This window comes from Schistocerca serialis, chromosome 2, assembly GCF_023864345.2.
Source record: "Schistocerca serialis cubense isolate TAMUIC-IGC-003099 chromosome 2, iqSchSeri2.2, whole genome shotgun sequence".
Taxonomy (NCBI): Eukaryota; Metazoa; Arthropoda; class Insecta; order Orthoptera; family Acrididae; genus Schistocerca; species Schistocerca serialis.
This window is the reverse complement of record NC_064639.1, coordinates 129,665,768-129,682,371: the sequence shown is the minus strand read 5'-3', so window position 1 is coordinate 129,682,371 and position 16,604 is coordinate 129,665,768. Positions and strand designations below refer to the sequence as shown.

The window sequence follows — 16,604 nt, the reverse complement described above, 5'->3', positions numbered from 1 at the left end:
TGGCTTGTGCTGTGACCATGCAGCTGTCCAAAAAACTTATGAGAAAGTTCATTCAGACAGCACCGTGTAATTCAGCTTCCAAGTCTCCAGATGCCTCCAGAAATGATCATCAGCAGAACTCCAAATGACAGATTTGTCTCTCTTGATAGTGATTAGCAAATCCTTAACTAGCTGCTCCTTTGTGGCTTCAGTATTGTGATTGGGACTGTGCCATATTGTACTGGTTCTATTTTTGAACTATGAATGGAACAAACTCTCTCTCTCTCTCTCTCTCTCTCTCTCTCTCTCTCTCTCTCTCTCTCTCTCTCTCTCTCTGTGTGTGTGTGTGTGTGTGTGTGTGTGTGTGTGTGTGTGAAAAAAAATGTAATTGTGGCTATGGAAAGAAAGGAATCAAGAATGTAACACAGCAAATAAGATGTGATCAGAAAGGTGGTAAATGTATGGAATGAGGAATCAACAGTCATTAGGGCTGGAAGAACAAAAGAGACAAGAGTTTTGTCAATGAAGAAAAGTGAAATTAATTAAGGAACAATGAAAGTGATTTTATTTATTTAAAGTGGAGCGGTAAGGGATATTGTACTTAGCATTTACAATATGATTTCAATACTAGGCAGAGTAAAGGCGTTGAATCGCCAAATAGTGAGGCACTGATTGGTCAGTAGGCACATAAAACAAAACTGCAAATGTTGTTAAGCATTCAGATGATGTCCTTTTCAGAGCTGTGTTGTACTAGCATAGCAGCTTATGTAGAGAGGGAGGTTCTATTGGATGCAGTGGATCAGAGGAGAAAGGAGGTGTAGGGAGGATTGGAGAGAAGGATGACTGACAGCTGGGAGGAAAAGGCAGCAAATACATGAGATAGAAATGTGGCACCACACCAGTGAGCTCATTATAGTGCAGGCAGCAGGAGATACTTATGGTGCACAGTGATGTATATATAGGAGTGGACTGAGAAGAGGCAAGAAAACAGAAGAAGGGGGTAGCTGCTAAGGGAGGAGGGTGGGAATGTAGAACAAGTGAAATGGGCAGCATTTGGGCAATGGTGGAGGAGAATGTGAGACATGGGCTAGCAAAGGTTGAGACCAGAAGGATTGTGGGTTCAAAGGACATGTTGTAGAGACCATTCCCGTGTACATATTTCAGATAAGCTGGTAATTGGGGGGAGGGTGTCCAGATTGTATGGGTCATGAGGTAGTCATTGAAACCAAGCATGTTGTATTGAGTAACTTATTCTGCCTCTGGGTGATCAAATCTGTTTTTGGACACAGTTTGGAAGTGGTCATTTATTCAGGGGAACTGCTATGTCAACATAGAAGACTGCCAAAGTTACAATATGCTTAGTTGGTGCAAAAGACCAGTCCTGCTTATGTGCCTACCAATCACTCTGCACCTCAATTACCTATATTCCTTTCATTCTTTACATTCTGCTAAGGACTTCCCATTGTCATATGAAAATGGTTTAGAATCTGGAACCTATGTAGTGTTCTCTTTGTCAGAAAAATTCCTCAGTTTGCAATACTAAAAAGGAACAAATATTGTTTTTATATTACCTGGTATGTGTGTGTCCTTGAAATTCCTTAGCAAACTCACTAGATGGCAGGGCTGTGCTTAAGAACACTCAGTGTGCATTACTGGCATGGTAATTATGGTTACACAATGGATGCTGATTGTGAGCAGAGAGTGAGCATTAAGTTCTATGTTAAGCTTGGGAAAACTCCTAGTGAAACGTGGCTGATGATTAAGCAAGCACTTTCAAGAAGTCTTGTTTTCGAGTGGCACAAAAGGACTCTTGTAGGCAGAGATTCAGTGCAAGATGATCCCAGAGCTGGGATTAAGACCATTAAGTAGCTGTGCTTGTGATATCAGAAGAACTTTATTTGAATTGTGATGTGTCTCATAAGATTTTATACAAGGATTTAGGAAAGGGAAACTTGATATAGAACTAGTCCCTCATGCACTAACAGACAAACAGAAAGAGGAAAGATGAATTTCTTCTGAACTACTGGATAGAACCAGATGTGACCCCACATTTCTGTCAAAGACTATTTCTGGGTATGAAACTTGGTGACACCTGTATGACCCTCACATAAAGCATCAAAGTGCTGAATGGCGGAGTCCTGGATCACCAGCCTCGGAAAAAGTTGAACGACAACCTTTGAGAATAAAGACAATCTTAATCGTATTCTTTGATTGTAAAGGATTAGTTCACCACGAGTATGTTCCTCCAGGTCAAACAGAGAGCCAAACTCTGTACATCAAAGTGTTGAGACATTTGCGACAAGCAATTCGATGTTGCCGCCATGATGGGTGGCATTCTCAGGACTGGTTCTTACTGCATGACAATGCAGGATCTCATACTGCTTTATCTGTTACCAAGTATCTGGTCAGAAATTCTGTTATTGCAATCTCACATCCAGCATATTTGCCCAACCTGTTGCCATGCAATTTTCTCTTTTTTCCATGAGTGAAAAGGCGACCGAAAGGAAAGCTTCATCAAGATATCGCAGAAATCCAGTGATCTGTGGCAAATGAGCTTACCAGCATCGCAGTTGAAAATTCCCTGGCTTGCTTCCAAGATCCCCAGAAACATTGACAGTTGTTTATAGATAGCCTAGGACTACTGTGATAGGAGCTAGGATCATTATGTAGTAAGTGCAGTTTTTTTTTTTTTTTTTAACTGTCCTGGAGCTCTTCTGACAAAGAGAGTATTTATTTAGTTTAACATACATCATAAATGTGGTAGGAAATAAAAAAGCAGATGAAGCAATTTATCATAGAAGTGTTCAGTCTAGCATTCTGTCATAACTTTTATTTGTTTTTCAGAACTCCCTCAAATCAATGTATGACGGTTTACGTACAGATCTGAGCCGTTTGGAAGAGCTGACGAGATCAAGTGGGCCTGATAAAACTGTGAATACTGTTGCAAATCAGCTGACACAATTTTTAACAGCTCGCATTGAACTAATAGACTTGTATCCTTTTGTTAGACGCTAATTCTAATGAATTTGATGTTTTCTGAGAAGAGAAAAAATGCAACATGATGTTGGTTATTAAGTATGAAAAAGTTAGGAACAATGGAGTGCATTTGATTCACTGCACATGTACTTCTTGTTTCATGTAGAAAGCAGTGGAAATGTTTCGCACCTGCTGTTACTATAATTAACTCTATGCATAAACACCTATAACTCTATGCATAAACACCTAAAAAATTCTGGTGTCTTTATTGTGGTCTGAGACCACTGTAAGTCAGAAAGTGTAGTGAGAAATGTAATGTTCACCATTGATTTATGCTATCTTAAACAATATCTATGACGGATGGGTATCTACTCAGCTCTGCTTGTCAATCACCGAAACAGGAACAACCGGAGTACAGTGGACAGGAACGCAATAGATGTAAATGATTCAGTGGGTACTGTCCGCAATACAAAAGATTTCAAGTGCCAAATGTACTTTGCTTGTGTAACGGAAACATAAATATTTGTACATTTTGTGAGCTCTATGTCTGTATGTGAGAAATTAGTTGGCTTATCAGTCATGAGAACTTCTTATTAGGCTGTATGTGGTGGCAGTGATAGGGAAGAGTTTATTGGCCTATTGACAGGATAAAAACTGTTGATCATTGTCTCTAATACCTTTTGTCCTGTACTGTGCTACCAATGTTTTTTATTAATTAAACAAAATTTTTCTTTATGATTGTCTTGTAAAGCCCACAATCATGGTACAAAGCAACTTCAAGTAATGTTAAACTGTATGAACACTGTCATAGCAAATACCAATCTAGTAAAAGAAAATCATTCCACCCTCCTTTTCTTAGGAATAACATATGTGGCTACATTATTTATGTAAGTACAGCAATGAAATATTGGAACTGCAAGAGAGAAGTAAACTACCAGGAACAAAGTCCCATCCTTGGCATTTGACAAAAATGTTTACCATTAGCGAATTCCTATGTTGATTAATGTCAAACTTATAAAAGCAGTTCTAAACATTTAGAAGATATAATGCAATAGATATTAAAAGAGTGACTATGACAGGTTATATGCTGTGGTAGTCTATATGAAGACAACATAATTTGTATTCAACAGTTGCTGACCATACTACTAGGGCACTTTATTAGCCACATTCACTCAACAGTTTAGCAGTGTGGGTCTAGCAGAAGTCACATCAACCGCGCAGTGTCTCTGTTGTGCAGCATAGCTGTGGGTCACTTTATGTGACTGCCAGGAATTGAGATTTTACATACACTATGCTTTGCGGGCGATAGTGTCAGCATTGCTCCAAGAACTTGCATTCTTGAATGTAACTGTTCAGACCAGAACCACACATTTCATATTTTGTACATACCGTAAGTCCCCAAAAATGAAGTGATTTTCTTAGAAAAATGTTGTCTCTGACTTAATTAGTTGAAGATATGACAAGCTGGTAATATAGATTGTCATATAGAGCATTAGTAGTCTTTTCCTAGTTATATTTGTTATTGAAAAATTAGGTTAATTCGAGAAATAGACTATTAAGTGCTGTCAGAAACAGCAGCAGCTTCTGCCGTTCCCCCAGAAGCAAAAAGAAAACGTATTACATCTCTGAAAGTAACAAGAGTAATAGTAAGAGGCACAAAACAACAACAAAGATATATGCTACAGGTTGAGCAAATTTAATAACAGAGGTTACCATTGTGTGCTCGTGTTTCACCAGCCCCAGCACAGCTCACACTTGTCCCATTTCTGCCATTTGACAGCAGCCAGTCAGACTGGTTTGGGCATGTGATGCACATGTTCCACCAGTTCAAAGCAGAAAGCAGTAGACATTTTGATCATTGCTGTGATTATTCTTAGTGTTATGTGGTTCTGCTGTTTTTTGGCTGTTGTGGGAGCAGAAGGAGCCCGCCCTCCACTTTCACCCTGGATGAGCTCCAGTGCCGTGCTCACTCAGTTGTGCAGGATATGGTGACCAATGCACAGTGGCCAGTTTTTGTTCAAAGAGCTGGGCGAGTTCATTCTTTTGTTCAGAAGGGGAGGACGACAAGTGTTTGCGACCTTTCGGCCGGTTGGAAATGACAGAATTGACGCCCTTGCCGTGCAGTCTTTCTCAAACAATTTTACAGAAACTGTTCAATAAAAAAAAGTCATTTTTGCTTTAGTTGTAGCTTTATATGTCAGGTTCATTATGATGTGTCCATCATTTCTACAATGTCCATAGTTATTGGAATATTTACGTGGAAGTAAGATTCTGCTTGAAATTCAAAAAAGTTTGCAATGAAAAATAGGTAGCTAACATATTGAATTTTTATTTAAACTTGGTTAGACATCTCTGTCTGTCACCAATCTTAGCAAAACTGATCTGACATAGCACACTCATTTGTGATTGCACCACACCAGTGATAAAGCCAGAGTGAAATATCCACAGCATTCCTCATATTTCATAACCGGTTTGAGATATGAAAATGAGATTTTGCCAAATGATAGCACGCAAAGAGGAGAGTATTTTGTTGTGTCATTATTATGCATAACTTCTTTATCTACTGTATTATTCCAGTAACTAAAGACTTTCCTGATGAAAGAATGTAATTTTTAAGGACCACCGATAGTAGGTGAAATGAGAAATTCTGTGGGTTTGGAACAACATAAGTGAAGTCATTACACATTTATTTTGTGCTTTTTGATGAGATGCTGACCGTACTTTTCCTCAGTTCCTCACTTAATAAACCACTGTTTCAGAATTCTCTCTCAATTGCATCTGCACAACATGTTAGTGAGGTGAGACTGTTTAAACTGCTGAGTTTTGGCAAAAGAAGCAAATTTTAAAATGGCAACAATAGTAAAGTGTAGGTTTTACTCAAAATTCCCCATTTGTGACTCTTCTCTGAAAGTTACAAATGCTATACAAGCAAGGAAAAAATAAATCGGTGCATTTTTGGCAGAATTCTTTTTAAATACTAACCAAAGAAGTAGTGACAGGTCTTTTTGAATGGTCACCATGCACGTGTGAGTGTGGAGAAGCCCCGCTTAATATTTACCAAAAATTTGAGTGCAGGTTTCAGTTTAGAATGGCACTTGCCCTCCAGCACTAGGCATTTCCATCACAGTGCTTTGAGTGACTCCCCACCACTGCTGCTCGCCCCAAGCTTCCCCAGCCGACTACACATCCAGCAACCATGGCATTTTACGTGCGCTATACTATGATCACTGCAGGCAAGTCACATCCATATGGCTGCAATTTTCTTCAGTGCTTGAAACATAATCAGGCCAGTTATTTTTTGAGTTTCAGTAGACCAAAGCTTGAACCTAGTTTCCCAATTTGCATTTACTGGCTCTGAATGTTTCAAATTGCATGGTGACACTTGCATATGGAATGGTCTGATATGAGATAAGATGAGCCAGATCAACAGGTTTTGGCTGACATTGCCTACTTGTCGAATCCTTCTCTCAGTGAAGTGTGATTTGTTGCAAATTTTTTTTAATTGACAGAAGCAGCTGAGTTTTTACCCACGGATCCAGAAGACATTGCTTTTAAAGCATCCTAACCTTATCATTCCCAAATGGTGCCTAGACCCAGCTTGCTCACTCTGGCAGTGCCATCAGATATTACCATCCTGCACAAACTTCTTCCAGTGTCACAATTGTGTAGTGTGCCATTAATACTGGGCTATCTGTGATGTCTTTGGTTACTAGGAGAGCCTTGAAGTTGTCTGTCAAATCGTAACAGGTACTACAGCTAGGCTCCTTCACCGATGCTGATTGAAGTGGCCACAGGGTGGATCTGTTGTAAGCCAGGCTGTTATCCACAGTGATACATCACGGTATACACGCCCCAGGAAAACCGGGAAATCTAAAAAAAAGGGAATTTTTTCGCCTGCAAAAAACCTGAAATTTTTTTAGAATTCCAGTAATTTTCATTGTTTTATTTTTTTGTTAAATTTTTGTTATTTTGACTGGCAAGAACTGATACTCTAACAAAGAATTTACTTTAGCCCCCTACTGCAGATTAATACTGCCGCAGCAAAACATAAAAGAGAGAACAACACCAAAATAAAATTTTAGTTGCAGAGAAAATGCGCAGTTTACAACAACATAGTGCTCGCACAAGCATCTGCCACCAGCAAAATGTGTCAAAAGATTTAGACGAAGACTGTGCCGTATCATAACAACAAACTGCTTTCCATGAATGTGACATCACAGTGTTTACATTTCTAACAGGGTCATGGCAAAATATTGTGAATGGTGGTTTGAAAAGTGTTACTTTCAAATTAAATTTCCTTTCAACAAGATGAATTATGTTACATGTGAGAATGTATGCTTAACTTCTTAAATCATTGAGCATTTGATGCCATATTTAAAATTTACTGTCAAATTTGTGTTTGATGTATCATAAAGGGTAACACACACCAAAAAAGGTCAGGCTTCAAAGATAGTTTTTCATATTTACTTTAACAACTTAAGGAAAAGATAGTGTTACTTAACCATAAAGATGACACATTAAGTTGCAGACAGGTATAACTAAAAGACACCTACATGCTAGATTTTGGCCACAGCCTTCGTCAGAAAAGGAACCACACACACATTCATTCACACAAGGAAGCACACCTCACGCACATGACAGCCATATCCAGCAGCTCGGACCGGAATGCATTGGTAGGTGATTTGTAAGGGATTCATTGTTTTGTGCATCAATAAGCAGTATGTGATAAATTTGCAGGCATGGAGCATGTGGTGAAATTGGTGGTACTAATAGTAAATTTTTGTAGGTCACATACATTATTATAGTGTTAATTGCCACAGTTTTTTATGGAATTGAATGAGGAGTATGGGTACATTATACACTACAGCAAAGTATGGTGCTTAAGTGAAGTAGCATTTCTGGAATGATTTTTCAAATTAAGACTTGCAATTGTTGAATTTGTGAAGAAAAAAGGAAAGTAGGTGTAAAAATTAGAAAATTTGTAATGGATTGCAGGCTTCACATTCTCAGTGGACTTGACTGCACATTACCCATAGTAAGATGTTGCAAGGTGGGAAACAACTTATTTTTGATTTGGTGTGAATGCATTTAAAAAGCAAATTGGATTGTGGAAGGACAGTTTCTGGGGTGAAAGATCGTCCAATTCTCTAAGCCGCTATCATTAAAGAAAACGTGAATTTTGAACAATTCAGTGTGGTGTTGGAGGGGGGGAACACACACACACATTTTGAGGGCACTATGTATCGTACATCTTTTGGGCTGTTTTCAAGGTCATTTGCTGTTTTAGTTTAGAGCACCCTTGTGTTTGTACAGTTGGAACTTATCTATCTGCAGTGTAATACCCATTTAAAAAACAAATTCTTTTACGTTTAACCTGTTCAGTGATTCTGCATTGTTTTTTGCAGGAAGAGTTTCCAAGTCTCCATAATAGTTTACAAACTTGATACAACGTTTTGGTCAACATATATGTGTGAAAGACTTTTTTTCTATTATGAAGCTAAATAAATCACCATTATGTGGCAACCTGAATGTCAAAAATCTGCAAAATTGTCTGCATTCATCTGTATGCCAACAGCTTATGCTAGATATAAATAGATTACTATGCCTTCAGCACAACAAAATAATTAAACAATACTGAAAATTGTGACTTGTTCCAGTTTCCCCTGTGCCTCGAACTTTGCAAAATTGACATTGTGATGCAGCTTCCACACCTATGTCTGTACTCTCCAAGCCACCTTGTGATATGTGGTGGAGTGTACTTCTGTTCCTCCCTTCAGTGTTCCATTTGCGAATGTCGTTTGGGAAGAATGAGATTGTTGGTAAACATCTATATTAGCTCTAATAGCCAGGGTTTTCCCATGGTCATTTCTTGAGATGTATGTGGGCGGAAGTAATGTGTTGCTCAATTCTCCCCTTAACTTATTGTCTCAGAATTTCAATAGCAAACGTCTCTGTGATCCACAGTGTGTCTTTTGTAGCATATGGCACTGTTTTTGAGCATCTCTGTAATGCTGTCATACCAACTAAATGATCCCTTTATGAATTGCACCATTCTTCATTGGATCTTGTCTACTTCTTCTATTAATACGACATGGTAAGGGTCTCAGACTGATGAGTAAAAATCTAGAATCAGTTAAAAAAGTGTTTTGTATGTGTCGTAACCACAAGAACACATCTAGTAATAACTTGTTACAAAAATACACTTGCCACAGAGTGGCTACACTACTAGTTCAATGATCCTAGTCAAAATGTAGCTCTGGGCTAGGCTGGCCAGGGCTGACTATATAAGTTTGGACCACCTGGTAGAGTGCACAAAGAAGGGGTAGTGCGCGCATCCGTGAATGGTGGCCTGTGACGGTTTTGGTGTCTGCTGACTTCTGGCATGCCAGAGACCTTAGAATATGGGCAAAAGAGGCCAGAGCGATGAACGTCCCCCCTCCCCCCCCCCCCCTACCAATTAGAGCATCAGACTGCAGGGCACGTGACAGGCATGGTGATGTCCAGCGGTGGTGTGGAAGGTGGAGATGACTCCGCCACAGGCTGAGGCTGTGCAAGAGACATTGAACTGGTGAGGAGTATGTCGACGGGCTGGGGGGCCTCTGGAGCTACTGCTGGGGGCTGCGAAGTCGTAGGCTCATCGGGCGGACGCACTGATGTGGGTGGGAGAGGAGGCTGGAACACTGGCAGACAGGTGGCCGACTTAGTGACTGCAGCACCCAAAGAAGGTGGTGATGTGGGTGGGGTCGGCACCCATCCAGACTTGGAGCTGATTTCAATGGCTCTGGACGTCCTAGTCTCTAGTCCGGAGGATGGAGATGTAGCTGCCATTCTGATGCACGATGACTGCTGGTAACCAGTGGGGGCACTGACAAGAACGACACCCCCCAGACTTCTGTCCCGGGCAGAAAACTCAGTACAGGGGAATACGATGATGGGCAAGATCCTGTACGGAGCAGGTGGATGGAGAAGCTCCATGAGGCAATGAGAACCATAGGAGTCATCCAGTAGGCCGTGTGAAGAAACTGTAATGCATCCTTGGCAGAGAAGTCCTGCAGATATTTTTTCATTTGGGTCTTAAAGGTGTGAACCATACACTTGGCTGTCCAGTTAGATCTGGGGTGAAAAGGAGGGGAGCGAACATGGTGAATGCCTGGCTGCACACAGAAATCTTGAAGCACCTGAGACAGGAACTGAGGTGTATTGTCAGCAACAGTAAGTGGGATACCTTCTACAGAAAAGAAATTGAGAGCGCCTGAACAGTGACTTCAGAAGTGGCTGAGAATATTCAGAAGTGGACCCACAAAATCAACATGGATCTGTTCCCAGGGCTGGGTTGCTGGAAATCATGGGAAGAATGAAGCCTTGAGAGCCGCCTTTTGACTAGCGCACTGGAGACATACAGCACTTAAATGCTCCAGCTACCAGTCAACACCGGGCCAGTACACATGTCTCCAAGTCAAGCCTGTGGTGCAGAAAATACCCCAGTGACCCTCACATAACGTCTTTAAGACCCCTGCAGCAAACTTCTGGGAGTAAGCATCCTGGGAGACGCATTGTCCATGAATAGGCGTAGGACTCTTAAGACCTAGAGACGATGACGCAAGACAGAGTCCGAGATATATTTCAAAATTAAGATCTGTTCACTCATAAAAAAATAAACTCATGAGAAAAGGTTTTTATTGACTGTAACATTTTACTACACATCTATTTTACTTTTCCACATAATCGCCATTCACACCTATATATGTTTTGTAACACTGCACCAGCTTCTTTAATCCTTCTGCATAGGAGCCTGCCACCCGGGAACTGAACCAGGTGGAAGTACCAGTCTTGAGTTCATTGGCATTTTGGAATTGTTGTCCACCCAACCACTTTTTCAAATGCAAGAAGAGGGAACAGTTACTTAGTGCATGGCCGGGAGTGTCTGAATGGTGGTAAAAGTTCCGAATGGAAATCTTGAATTGTCGCCTTGGTTTTGTCCAACTGTGTGAGGGCATGCATTGTCGTGGACGAGGATTATGTCAAACGACAGTTTCCCGCAGTGCCAATTTTGCGTCACACATCTCAGTTTGAGTAGCTTTTCATGGTATATGTCAGCTGTAATTGCCCCACGGTTCAAGAAATCAATCAAAAGGACACCCTTTTCATCCCAAACAATGGTAGCCATTATTTTTTGATTTGAGAGTGGAGATAGCTTAAACTTTTTTGGTTTGGGTGAACTTCAATGGTGCCACTGCATTGACGGTTGTTTCAGTTCTGCGTTGGTTATGATATCCATGTCTCGTTGCCCATAACAGTGAGGCAAAACAAATCATCTCCATCTTGTCTGTAGCACTTTGAGAGCCGTCATGCATTATGCATTCTTTGCTCTTTGTGCTGATCAGTTAGCATTTTTGGAACCCATGTCACGTTCAGTTTATGATATCCACAATCTTCATCGACAATCCAGTAAATTGAGGTTCAAGCAACATTTTGAAATTATTAGCCAGAACACATGTTGTCAGTATTTGCTTCACTTATCAACAGTGCCATCGGTCCGAGTACTTGGTCTGTCACTCTGTGTTCGTTGTGAACATTTGTGCAACAATTTTGAAATTCACATCATCATTTACGAATTTGTTTGTCACTCATTATTTCAGGTCCATACACTAGGCATAACTCACTATGGATTTCAACAGCAGAAGATCCTTGTGCCAGCAAAAATGTAATCATGCCATGCACTTCACAACTGTCGGGATCTGTGATTGTTTCAGCCATTGCGATATGCTCTGATCAACTGGCAAATGTCTACTGAATTAAACCAACACTGCAGTAGTTTCCTAAACAATCGGTAGACAATGCTACATGCATGAAATTTCATTCAGGCATTATATTTTTATTATTTTGAGCTTTTCCTCAATACAAAGGCTTATCTCCAGCATAATAATTACTCGGAAATTACTATACAAAGAATAAATTTTCTTAAACTACATTTTCAAAATATTCCTCCAGGTGTTTTGATCTTGTGTGTCCTCTTCCTCTGCATCCATTTTCCTCATTGTGTGCTGTACATTTTGGAGCCAGGTGGTCATAGGTTGTCGTCTTCTTCTTCTTCTCCCCTCCGGTTCCCGCTCCAGTATCAATTTCTGGCTTCCTCCATTCATCGTACATGCCTGTACCACTGTAATTTCGTGCTATCCATTACGCCTTATATTCTTTCTTTTATTTCCATTCTCCTTATTATTTTGGTGTTCCTTATCTTCTCTTTCCTAGAGAGTCTTGCCGATCTTCTCCAGAAGTCCATCTCTAGAGCTTGTAATTTTTTGATGTGCTTCAGGTTAATTGTCCAGGTCTCCATTCCATACAGAACCACACTCTCGAATATAGATTTGTATATTAAGTTTTTAGTTGTGCTCATTACATTCCTGCTCCATAAGACTGAGTTAAGCATCCCAATGACCTTACGTCCCCTACTAATTCTTTTATTGATTTCGGACTCTGATTTTCCTTCAATTTCTAAACTTGATCTCAAATAACAGGAAGTATTTATCTTCTTGATTTCCTTTCCGTCAATGTATAGCTCATCTGAATCATTAGCCAAGTACTCTGTATTTTGGTAATTAATCTTCAAACCCCAAGTTTTGTATGCTACTGCTAGTTGATTGCACATATAGTTAGCATCCTCCCAATCTTGTGCTACGACTACTTGATCATCAGCAAACAATAAATGATGTAGGTAAACTCCATCTCTTATTTCTAATCCCATACTATTACATTTACGAGACCATGCTCTAAGGCTAATATCTATACAGGTTTTAAATACTGATGGTGACATGGGACAGGCCTGTAAAGGGCCTTTGCTTGTTCTAAATTTCTGTGAAAGTTTATCACCAACTTTCGCTTGGCAAATGGCATTCAGGCATACCAACAGTTAAATATTGGTGGTTGATTCCGAGGCCATCCACCATTGCACATCCCCTCTACCTCCTTCTCCACAAGGTGTGCAACCAGGTCTTCACCCCACTGAAGGAACATCCGAAGTCAACATCATGTCTAGCTACTTCAGTCCTTGCAGATGCAGATGGCTTGGACAGCCACTGAAGTTTACACCCAAAACTTTCATTCCAGTACACCCCATTACTCTTAGGTCAAGGAGGGGGCTCTGGCCATTGTCTGTGTGGATCACTACAGTAAGCCACTTCTTTCATGAGTTAACTATATTTCATTAAAATTCTTTTAATGAATCTCTGCTTGGCATCTGCTGTTTCTACAGTTTGCTTTATGTTCCCTTGTTGCACATTAGGCTGCTGCAGACTGTCATTTCTAAGTATTTTATTGTATTTGCTGTTTCAAGAACTTGGCATTTGTAGAGTAATCTTACAGTAATGGATTTCTTCATGTATTACTGCACACTATGTTACATTTATGAATGCTCAGGTTCAACTGCCTGTCCCTGCACCACTCATCAGTCCTTTTCAGGGCTTCCTGCTATACACTACAGTTTTCTGGGTTGCTACTTCCTTGTAGGCAGCCACATCATCTGTGAATATCTCTATGGAGCTTCTTATGTTACCTACTAATTCGTTTATATATATTGTAAATAGTAACAGTGGTATCACACTTTCTTGACAACATTCTTATATTCATACTACACAATCCCAATCAATCCAGAGAATCCAGCAGAACTTCTCCATGAGCAGTAGACAAAAACAGGAATTAGTCTTTTGTAACCAAATGACCGCTTGAGTGTCTTATACCATCAGCTGATTCCTTGACTCAACTACAGGTCTTGGAGCACCTGGTGGGCGATGTTAAAAGCTATTCCACTAGATGTGCCCCTGCTGATTATCTGCACAAATTGAACCAGTTTCACAGCTAGCAGCAGGAGCCGCATTATCATTGAGAACATTTCCAACATTGGTTGCTAGCCCACAACCATTACCAGCCTAGGAGTACTGCCTACCGATTTGGATTGTTGGGAAGGAACCACTGTCCAAGACACCTACAGCTTGTAGGCAAGTATTCTGCTACCTTAACCAACTTTGCCAGTGGAGTGTGCTACTAATGAGAATCTAGTGCTACCATCAAAAGTAGCACCACACCATCCAGTACACCAGCCATACATGACAGTCTTTTATCTCTGCATACTGTGAATATACACGCATTGGCCATGAACTGCACAAGTTTTGTGGCTACCCGAGGATAGTGGCTAAAGCAGAACAACAGAACCAGTTGCTCTCCACTGCCAATGGCCATACTACTAGGCCACTTTATAAATGACAGCTGCAGCCAAGTTCAGCAGTTTTGAAGTATCTTGTTATGAAGTATCCAAGCAATGCCAGAAGTATCAACAACAAAAATGTCAAGTCACTGTTTGTATCTCTGACTTTGTTTACTACATTACCAGATCTGGACATGTATGTTTGCCTGCAATGTGCAATGCAGCTGAGAGTGTCAGCATTAGTCTACAAACTTGAGACTCTGAATTATAACTAACAAAACTGATGCTATCAGTGGCTGTATTTTGTAATGCCACAAGTGTTAAAAAATTAAATAGTTATTTGTTGTGTCTCAATTAGTTGGCTTCCCGAAACATCATCAGCCAGAATTGATCATGATTGTGGTGGTCATAATGTTAAGATTTCTTTGAATATGATGTGAGATTATGATATCCCACAACGTATTCAACAAAAGCAAAGATCAAAGCAAGTCGTGATTGTTGATCAGTTTCAGTTGCAGTATGATTGCAGAAAAAGGATAACGGTTCATGATATATGCATAATAGATGTTCAAAATGTGTTGACAGGTAAGGACAATTCTCTCTTTTATCATTTGTGATATATCTTTCAATGAGTGGTGTAGTTTTGTGAGCCCAGATGAACAGAAGTGAAGAAAGAGATGCCCAGTTCAAGCTCATTCCCACCAACTCCCTGACCCCCCCCCCCCCCTCTCTCTCTCTCTCTCTCTCTCTCTCTCTCTCTCTCTCTCTCTTTGTGTGTGCGTGCACGTGCACGCGTGCGGGTGTGTGTGTGTGTGTGTGTGTGTGTGTGTGTGTGTGTGTGTGTGTGTGTGTGTGGGCGTGCGCGTGTGCATGTGTGTTTTCCGTAGTGGCCTTTATCAGCTTGTGTAGATGAGAACTGTGTTGCTAAGGACACTTTGTTTTCCTTTACGACATGCAGATATGAAAAAATGCAAGTAATGGGAACTGGAAAGCAAATGCAGTATGAAGAGCTTGTCTCCCATATTGAATGTATTGTTGAAAAACATTCTTTGTCATTTCCACATATGGCTCTAACTTCCATCAAAGCTGCTCTCAGGTAAATCTAAGAAAACTTCCCTGGTGAATTGTATCACAAAGGAAGTTTTAAATTAATTTATGTACAGAGCAGATATTGCACCATGATGTCCAAAGGAAACAGTTTTTATTTTTAATACTGTGCTGGTACTTCATGTGACAGTGTAATGTTGTATAAGAAAACAGTTACAACTAAAAGTAAGAGATTAAGCCTTGCAGAATTTGTGAGGAACAGTTACCTTTGTTAAGAATTTTGTATGAGAAAAAGTCAGTTTCAGGAAGATAGAGACAGATTTATTTTTGTTTCAGTTAATTACAAACTTCCAAATTGTATTTTCTTTTATATTATTTTGTTTACTGTAAGCTGGGCCTTAAATAGAGAGTGGAAGATCATAGTTAAGTACGGAAGTGAAAACACCACAGACAAAATTAAGTAAGATTTAAAATATGTAGAACTACTCTGCAAATTGCTGTGTTAAAGTGATAAAATATCCAGTGGATAGTAACTCATAAGCCATAAGAATAAAAAATTTCTTCCTGAAGACCCACACAGATGTTAGAACGAGAATCAATACAAGGGGACTGGAGAAATAATAAGATATAAGAGTACGAGGATTGTCTAAAAAGTATCCAACATTTGATGTTCCTGCGCCAAATACAGACAATAGTGCGGCGCCACTGTACACAGTAAAGGAACAGACCTTTATGCAGATTACTGATTCTCTCAAAATGACTGAACGTGTTGAACAAAGATACTGCATCAAATTTTGTCAAAAGCTTGGTGATTCTCAAAGTGAAACAATTCTTAAGATTCAGCAGGTGCTTGGAGAAGATGTGATGAGTGTAACACAAATTAAGGAGTGGTTCAACCGATTCAAAAGTGGCCGCACATCACCGGAGAGTGACCAGCGTTCTGGCAGGTCCCAAACTGCTCGGAGTGCAGCTGTTATTGAGAGGGTGCAAAATTTGGTGATGGCAGATCATTGTTTTACCGTGCGGGAGATTGGCCAAGAGGTTGGAGTGAGTAAAGATTCTACACATGCGATTTTGCGTGATGATTTGAACATGCACCGAGTGGCTGCGAAATTCGTGCCCAAGTTTTTGTCGCTGGAACAAAAAGACCTCAGTTTTGATGTTGCACAGGACATTCTGGACATGACCAACACTGATCCTGGGTTGCTGAACACCATGATAACTGGAGATGAGTCATGGATATTCAGGTACAACCCAGAAACGAAAAGACAGTAGTCACAATGGAAGCATTCCGAGTCTCCAAGGCCGAAGAAAGTGCTACAGGTGTGAAGCAAAATCAAGGTGATGCTGACTGTCTTCTTTGATGCCCGTGAGATTGTGCGTCACAAATATGCACTGGAAA

General features: G+C 40.3%; 1 protein-coding gene across 2 annotated transcripts in view; it reads left to right on the top strand.

The window, feature by feature from the left end:
• LOC126456824 (KICSTOR subunit 2-like) overlaps positions 1-16,604 on the top strand; it is a 74,661-nt gene that overhangs the window by 6,887 nt on the left and 51,170 nt on the right. Inside the window, exons 2-4 of one of the 2 annotated variants that reach the window (XM_050092626.1) lie at positions 2,466-2,648; positions 2,824-2,972; positions 15,114-15,251. In XM_050092626.1, the coding sequence (XP_049948583.1) occupies positions 2,839-2,972; positions 15,114-15,251 (272 nt within the window). In that variant the 5' untranslated portion in view covers positions 2,466-2,648; positions 2,824-2,838. The remainder of the gene's footprint in view (positions 1-2,465; positions 2,649-2,823; positions 2,973-15,113; positions 15,252-16,604) is intronic. The other variant, XM_050092625.1, reaches the window with a different exon arrangement.